Source organism: Lepisma saccharinum, chromosome 21 (assembly GCF_977018435.1).
Source record: "Lepisma saccharinum chromosome 21, izLepSacc3.1, whole genome shotgun sequence".
Classification (NCBI taxonomy): domain Eukaryota; kingdom Metazoa; phylum Arthropoda; class Insecta; order Zygentoma; family Lepismatidae; genus Lepisma; species Lepisma saccharinum.
Genome location: NC_139249.1, coordinates 29,040,332 through 29,048,819, shown reverse-complemented (window position 1 = coordinate 29,048,819; position 8,488 = coordinate 29,040,332). Strand labels below are relative to the sequence as shown.

The 8,488-nt window shown below is 41.0% G+C and overlaps 1 protein-coding gene across 1 annotated transcript; it reads left to right on the top strand.

Moving 5' to 3' along the window:
* Window positions 1–2,806: 2,806 nt before the first annotated feature.
* On the top strand, window positions 2,807–6,313 carry LOC146004297 (U-scoloptoxin(01)-Cw1a-like). The gene is made up of 3 exons (XM_083143017.1): window positions 2,807–2,887; window positions 4,005–4,186; window positions 6,071–6,313. The coding sequence occupies exons 1-3, from the start codon at window positions 2,866–2,868 to the stop codon at window positions 6,188–6,190; spliced, it is 324 nt and encodes a 107-aa protein (XP_082999143.1). The 5' UTR covers window positions 2,807–2,865; the 3' UTR covers window positions 6,191–6,313.
* Window positions 6,314–8,488: the final 2,175 nt, after the last annotated feature.

Genomic DNA, 8,488 nt, shown 5'->3' with positions numbered 1-8,488 from the left:
TCAGCCGCCCAGCAGCTGATGGGGCAGTTACCCTCCAGTAGAGTGAGACCCAGCAAGGCATTCCATCACATAGGCGTTGATTACGCAGGGCCATACCACATCAAGACCGGAGCCGCAAGAAGCAGATCCTCAAGAAAATGCTACATTGCAGTTTTTACTTGTCTTGCCACAAGGGCAATTCATCTAGAGATTGTCTCAGACTTGACATCGCAAGCCTTCATCGCAGCTCTACTACGCTTCACCGCGAGAAGAGGAAAGTGTGCAAGTATTTTTAGCGACAATGCTACCACGTTCCATGGTGCTAAAAATGAATTGCAGGAATTACGTAAACTCTTTCAATCACAAGAGTTCAACAAGGACATCAACAGATTTGCAGCAGAAGAGAATTTCCAATGGAAGTATTCTCCACCACGCAGTCCATCATTTGGCGGGATTTTTGAAAGTGCAGTGAAGTCTATGAAATACCATCTCCGCAGAGTAGCAGGAAACGCCGTGCTAACATACGAAGAACTAGTAACTCTGCTATGCCAAATAGAGGCCTGCCTCAACTCCCGTCCTCTTTCCACACTCCCTGATTCTCATGATGAATTCAGCTACATTACCCCTGGTCATTTTCTTATTGGAGGTCCTCTAACCTCATTTCCTGAACCAAACATTACAGATCTGACTGCCAACAGATTATCCAGATGGCAGCGCATACAGCAGTTCCAGCAGCGAGTGTGGAGCAAGTGGTCTCAGGACTACCTGCATAGTCTGCAGCAGCGACAGAAATGGACAGCCGTTCAGTCGAATTTGAAGCCTGGCACACCAGTGCTATTGAAAGAGGACAATCTTCCACCACTCTCGTGGAGAGTCGGCGTCATCCAAGAAGTGTTTCCGGGAAGGGATAACCTAGTGCGCGTAGTCACCGTTCGTACTAGAGACGGAGTCTACAAGAGAGCATTAAGCAAAATTGTGCCTTTACCACATTGGGAAGAAGACGCTCCATGAGCTAAAGCATTGACAATATATCCCCTAGTGTTAGGTTGGATGTGAACATTCCAACGGGGGGGAGTATGTTGGAGAATTATCTCTAGAAACTAACCACGATATATCTTTTTATATATTCTTGTATTCGCAAATAACAGAACTTTTCTCTTGCTCATTTTGCTATGCATTTGTTTCTATATAACCAATTGCTTATTTTGTGTATATCCAGTGCTTTAAGAAACCTGCACTCCCATTGGCCAGTTCATATCGGGTGCGGTGCCTAGTTGCCGCCATCTTTGCGCGGAAGCTTACTTCCGCCAGTGTTCGTGCAGAAGTCACTCCGGCAACAGCCGAGTCACCGCGTTGCGGATATTCATCAAATACGTAAGCCTAACGTGGCTACGTTTCATTCAGCATATCAGTGAAGTGCAGTGATATGTAGTTCAGTTTCACAGGAACATTACAGTGCTGATATCATTCAGTGAAGAACTAGTGGCGTGTTATTGTAACACCGGCTTCCAATTTCACATAAACAGTTTACTGAGGCAGGAGTGCAGGACAGTGTAATTACGTGTCATGTGTACATATTTATTATTAATATAACGTTATAGTTGTAGTAAGTGCCTTCATTTTCTTTACACCTTAAGAATATCGCGGTGAACTCAGCTCTATGGTGATACCATCCATTCCAGGGAGACAATGAGGGTCCTACCGGGCAGCAAACGCAAACAACCACGTTTGTTAGAACCTGTCCCGTTTCCCGCGCAAGCGATCGCTCGACAGTTTCGGTGACAATGAGAAACGAGGAAACAGTCGTCCGCTGGGCAGCGAGGAGCGAATGGAAGCCAGAAGAGAGGAGCTTACGTAGACGCTGTTGCCACGTTGCGTATTTTAATTTGCTGCCTGGCTTTGGCTTTCGCCAGCACGGAGTTCACCCGGTCTGCAGCAGCAACGTCGCGTGGCTTATGCTAGAAAAGCCAGCGATCAGCTAGCGCGGGAAGTGGAACAGGTTGTAACAAACGCGGTATAAATACATACTTTATAACCTTACACATATGGGAGAATATTTTAGTTGTTTCAATTGTGAACATCGTCCACTAACCATATATCGTATAACTCGTGCTGTATATTATACATTGTAATCGTAAAAACCTAACCGAAATGTTACATGAGTTGCTTCAGTAAAATAATATCTGCTATAAGATTTTTTGAAGTATTTATGTAGCATTTATGCTAGTAAAAATGTTAAAGAAAATGCTTCCGACTAAAGCGGGGCTTGCATTTCCAGCTCCCTTCGAAAAAGTCCTGCGTACGGCATTGCCGTGGATGGTTTATAGTTTAAGTCCTAAATCGAACGACAGTTGGGCATCTTTGACATAAAGGATCGAGAAGTAAGCAGACCGGACTTCCTTTGAAGTAAAGTGGTGTTAGAATCAGGACTCGAACTTTACCCGCGCTCTTCCTAGCGTCACCACTGGAACTAAGATTTTAACATCAATTCGCCGATTACAAGCTAATATCCCGTAATTGCAGTTTAATGTATTTCAATTGGAAGCAAATATTATTTTGTCTTTCCTTTATAATCCAAATTTCCACAAGTGAGTGGAACAAACTTGGCTTAGACAAGAATCCTGAAAACAGCACACGTCGCACTGTCGGAGGAGAAAGCGAGATATCCTCAAGATCAGTGTGTGCTCTGGGGCACCTACCATTCCAAGCTATCTCCTTGACAGGTATTGTCGGGGTCAGGTCTGACATCATTCCAGGGTTAAGTACGGTATTCACTCTGCGAAGAGAAAGAGATTGTAAGATGCTGACTGCGAGGCCGGCGCAAAAACTGACACAGATCCATTTTCGAGCCAACCACCAGAGGCGCCCGCACGAGTCGAAGTCAACATGAAGTTTTTGCTTGCAACAGGTAAGAGACTCTCGTTTTATTTGCACTACACATGTCAGAATACTTATTGATTCTAACCATGTTTGAAGATGCATTCTCAAGATTCTTGTTCTGCCATTTCAACCAAGTGTTTATGTTGAAATACTGAATGTTTCAAACATTCTCCAATCAAGCTTATATTTCTATGGAGCGTATTGCGATATAATTTCTTACATTATGGTTGTCGGCAAATTAATATGTATTTGCATATTTGTCATTTAGCGTTGTTTTCTGCCACTTTTGGCTGATCGCGACGATAGGGATCAGTGACGAGTAGATGAAGAGACACTCACAAATAACACGTGCCCAGGCCGGAATTCGAACCCGGGAACTTCGTTGGCGAGAGTATGTGATTACATTGCAGTCTATTTCACACAGCGTAGCTTAAGATTCAAGGACAATGTTGTTATTTATTTTCTTCAAGGACTACCACTTTATGCTTTAGATACTATGGAACCCCTTCACAATATAATGTGTAACGTTATTTAAGTTATACACAATTAAAACAAGGAAACAATAATCAAATTGTGTTGATGTTATGAGTTGACTTTTGTAAATTAAGTTAAAGTACATTGCATTCGTTATTTTATTCACATTCAGTGAACATTATTCCAAATGTTCTTGCTTTGTTGATGTTTCTTTTCCTCAAATCGATTTAGCTTATAAATGCCGTAGTAGCTAATATAGATTTTACATTAGGTATAGACTTAAACTGCACGAAGCACTAATATAAACAAGGATTAATAATCATTACTATATTCTTCATGAATTATGTTCAGACGTTTCGAGGAGTTTCCCCCCTCCCCCTTAATCTAACAATGTGGTAACAATGACTGTAAGAGATTGACAATGAATGGATTTTCGAATCAATTGTGTTTAGTTATTTAGCACATCATCTGCATGTATCTGGATACAGTTTATCATCATAGTACGTACAACTGATTGATAGACACGAAGTTTACTATCTCGCCTAAGAATGTTCCTTCTTTGTCCTCAAGAATTTACTCATCCTAGTACCCCATATCCATGCTCTCATAAGTTACATTGACACATGAAATTTCTGATTTTTACCATTATTAACGTTTAATTTCTTTTCCAGCTTTTCTGGTAGCTGTAGTCCTAAGTCAAAATCTGGACGAGCTCCCAGAGAATCCGTACCTCCCACTGCATCTCCCCCACGACCCGCCACTACACCCTACGTACTCGAAGGTTCCTAGAACGTCGTTCTCTTGTGGTGGACGCGAATGGGGTCTTTATGCTGACACTGAAGCTGAATGCCAAGTAAGTACTTCTTTGTTAGGTATACATAGCTCCTGTATGTCTGATGAGAGATGTTTTATAGAGTGAGTGTTCGAAACAAAAGTTGCAGCTGGCAACTCTGCAGTTGCGCTTGGTTACCTTGACAGAATAGGCTTTTCTGACTGGCTACTAGAAAGACTTCCTGTGACGTGTGGGAAACACGTCCACATAGCAACCAATCACGTCAGGCCGAGTCGTGTCAGGGCGGAAGGGGAGGGGTAAAGCAAGAAACCAGTGTCACCGACTTTAGTCCAGTGTTAGAATTGAAAGTCCGTAGGGAGTGGTGACAATTTTACTACACCGTGCGCACATCGTATTGTGGGTGTAAAATGTGTATGTGTGAACAGTACCGTGCCCAAGGGAGGGTTGATGGGGGTTCATAGCCCTCCCCCTTTGGCCCAGTATTGAAAAAAGAGAACGTCCAAGGCAGAAAAAGATGGCAAAATGAGGGCTCACTACTAAAAAACGTATACGTAACCCTCTCTTTCGAAAACCCTAGGCACGCCACCGTGAACAAGTTACAACGTTGCCTGAATACACGAGAAGTGGCTGTTACGTACAAGCATACATATAATCTCTAATGAGTTCATTACATATGACAAAGAAACCAACTGATATCATAAAATGAGATTTTTGTGCGCGATTTCCTGTACTCATTTTTCATCTTTTGCATCTGCATAGTACGTAAAACGATACCCCACAGTTGTCCGTGGAAAAGTCGCATTATGGTCATATTACGTGATCACACCACGTCATGCTATTCGGTCCCCTCTAGTCTAGTTTGAGTGATCGGACTGTAAGCAGCACACAACCACAAACACTCATAGAAAATTTTAGTTTGCGTATGGAGCCATTCTTCACATCTTCTAACTTTACCGTGCGATACTGTACTAAGTGTGACACTTTAATACAACTTCATGGTAACGCAATAGTAGAAATGCAGGAAAAAAAACTGAAACAGATGAAGTGGAAATATCTTAACCCTTCCTACATCCCCGACTTGGAACCTTCCGAATACTAAAATGATGAAGTGAAGGAAAATATACTTTTATAACTACCACACCTACAAACGTGTTAGTAGATAGAAGCAGTGGCGTGCCCAGGATTTACGAAAGGGAGGGGGTTGCATATACTTTTTTTTTTATAGTCGGCCCTCATTTTGCCATCTTTTCCTATCTCCGAGGTTCTTTTTTAAAGGAATACTGGACCAAAGGTGGTTATGACCCCCACCAACCCTCCCCCTGCCACTCGATAGAATACATACGAAATATTAGTCCATCATACTCATCTTATTGTATCTGTGTATCTTCCTAATTTCTTCTTCCTCTATGCTTGGGATACTGTTTACTATCGCCTATCTTGTTTCCTCTTACCGAACCTTGAGTACAACTATACTCTGTCCAAGGAATCTGTGGAGCAACGCCAGCAAGCGGCAAAGAAGAGGGGAGAAATCGAGCGGCCAGAGCGATGAAGTACTGAAGTCGCTTCCCCCTCCACAGAATCCCGTTCCCTCTCGCGTCAGACTTGCTTTCGTTCGCTCGCTCCAGAGATACCGGGGACAGAGTATATGATACAGAGTTTGATTAACTGAATCATTTTCCAAAAAATACAATTATTTTTTTGTTTTCTTGCAATGGTTATTGGTTACTTCCGATTTCTACAATTTTGCTAACACTTCATTTCCTACTTCTTTTCTAAAAAAACATTCTCTCTCCATCTTTGGCTCTCTCTTGGTGGTTAGTCTGTCTTGAACTGTTTCTTCCTCTACCTTCTCTGTTCTCTCACTTTTCGCTTCCACATTTCACTTCTTCAAATCTTTCTCATGTGGAGACTTAGGACACCAATTCCCTTTGTGTCTCGTTTCAGGCGTTCCACTTGTGCCAGGGACGTGTTGTCCGTAGCTTCCTGTGTCCCAACGGGACGCTGTTCCATCAGCAGTACCTGGTTTGCGACCAATTCTACAACGTCCGATGCGGCCTAGATTAAAGCAATTCTAGGACTGCCGTACCTGGATCTATTTATTGGATTAACTTATGGAGCTTATTTATTTGTAAATTTTCGACTGTATCGTTTGGCCTTGAACTGAGCATAAAATCATTTTGAAGTGGAGGTATCGAGGGTATGAGTTTTTTTCTTTCTTACGCAACAAATTGTCCATCACTACATTCGTTTACTTATCTTTTGTGAAGTATGAGGATGAAACCAGCGAAGGATTAAGCCAGCAACAATAAGTTCCTCCGAACATGAAAGTTTAAAAAAACTCTTTTTATCCTTCTGAACCAAAGGGAGTAATATGAATTCCTTCATATTTTTGTCTAATTATATTCCACTGTTTGTATATATACATATATGTAAGTATAAAGGTAATGTAAAGGTAATTTTACACAGTACTCATAGTGTAATGTCATGAAATCATGTAGGGAGGGAGAGTGGAGGTAGGGCCCCCACATTGAGTGTTAAGTCCACTTTATGCATATATAGGCTAATCGGGACTGGATCTGCAGTTTAAAGTGGGATTCCAACCACTGCGCAATGTGCCTCCGCCGGATATCGAACTCAGGTCCTCTTAATTACAAGGCGACAACGTTACCGCTACGCCTAAGGCGAGGCCTGGACCTCACACATTTACGATCTCTACCATTTGTGAAGGTGAATTGATCAGCACCATTCTCTGGCCCGCATAACTCCCCTCCCCTCTCCACAGGGATGCCCTCACTTCATTAGATGTTGGATGAACATCTTTATGCAGGTACAAGATTGGAAGAATTCCCACCCTTAGATCATCGAGCCCTGGAGTTGAACCCGGGTCTCCCACGTGGCAGTCAGACACCCTACCGACTGAACCATGTTAGCTCGAAACTTGGTACTAGGCCCGATGGTTTGGAGTTTGGAAATTTACAACAGCGCAGACACACAACTAATAATAAGAACAACAATAACAACCCCCCTCCTCTATACAGAGATAGTAGGGTCACGGCTTAGAAAACTTGGTTGTTCTAGACTTTGCCTATCTAATCAAAGGTGTGCGTGTATGACTGAAGCAACGGAAACCAAATCCTCAGTAAACATATGCAATATAAGAAAAAATATTGGATACAATTATGGACAATTGCATGGATACTTATATTTTTGCAACTGTCGCCAAAAGCATATTGGTAAGAACAACGATGTGGATTTGTTCAAGTCACACGGAGGTTAACATGTAATGATGGACTTTTTTCCATGTTCACGGCGTAGCCTTACACTATATATTTTGTATGAGTATTCTCGCTGTACACACTTCCAACTTCTGCATTATGTTTGCATTTTTACGCACTGAAACACTGTGCGAATAGAACTTTGCTTTTTGGGGAGGTGACATCCATTGCTATGAGTGAAGAGTTTAACGGGTCGAAAACCCATCCCATGGGTTTAGTAAACATTTTTCACTAATCGTGTAATCAAATAACAACATCTCAAACTTAGTTAAAACACTACATTGGTTGATGTGGTTTGAAAAATTATTTAAGCTCAATTCTAACAACGTTAAATGCAAAAACAATATGTTTGTGGTTAAAATAATTAGTGTGTATGAAGCTGATATTTACATCCAAATTGCTTAGTTAGGAAAGTTTATTCGTTGTAATTTAAAATTGTTTGTTAATAATAAACAATTAATAACAATTAAATTATAACGATTGAAATTCCACCATCCTTGGGCTGCAGTAAGTTAACCCCACCCATTGTTTCTGTATAAATACGGTCATGGCTGGCTTCAAACAAAACGTGTATTATTGTTGTTGATATTATTATTATTACTTTTATTATCAACACTTGTTAGATATGTAATGAAACATTTATATAGAATGCAGATTTTCCCATCTTACAGAGATTTCTTTCATTAAATGAATTAATATATTACTATTATTTTGCCAACAATAACAAATGTTTGACATTGTTTAATGTTTCTTGATTGCCAGTTTCTCAATGGTCATCTGTGTTGACAACTGTGAATTAGGTTTCTTGCTTTGGGGATGGGGGGGGGGTCCGCTAAGTGGCGTATTTCTGATTTCAATTTGGGAGGTAGGTTCATTTGGTATGCAAATTTGTGTATGTTAGTAGTGCAAACTAAAATCTTACCTGCGGTTATAACCTTAGAACATTGGTTCTAACTTATATTATTAAGTCTTATGATAACATTTACACGTAATTTAGAAACATTAAGTATGTTTACATTCTAAGAAAATCCAAATTCATGCACAAAAACAGAGCTATCGAATTAGTAACACCGAAAGCTTCACCAAA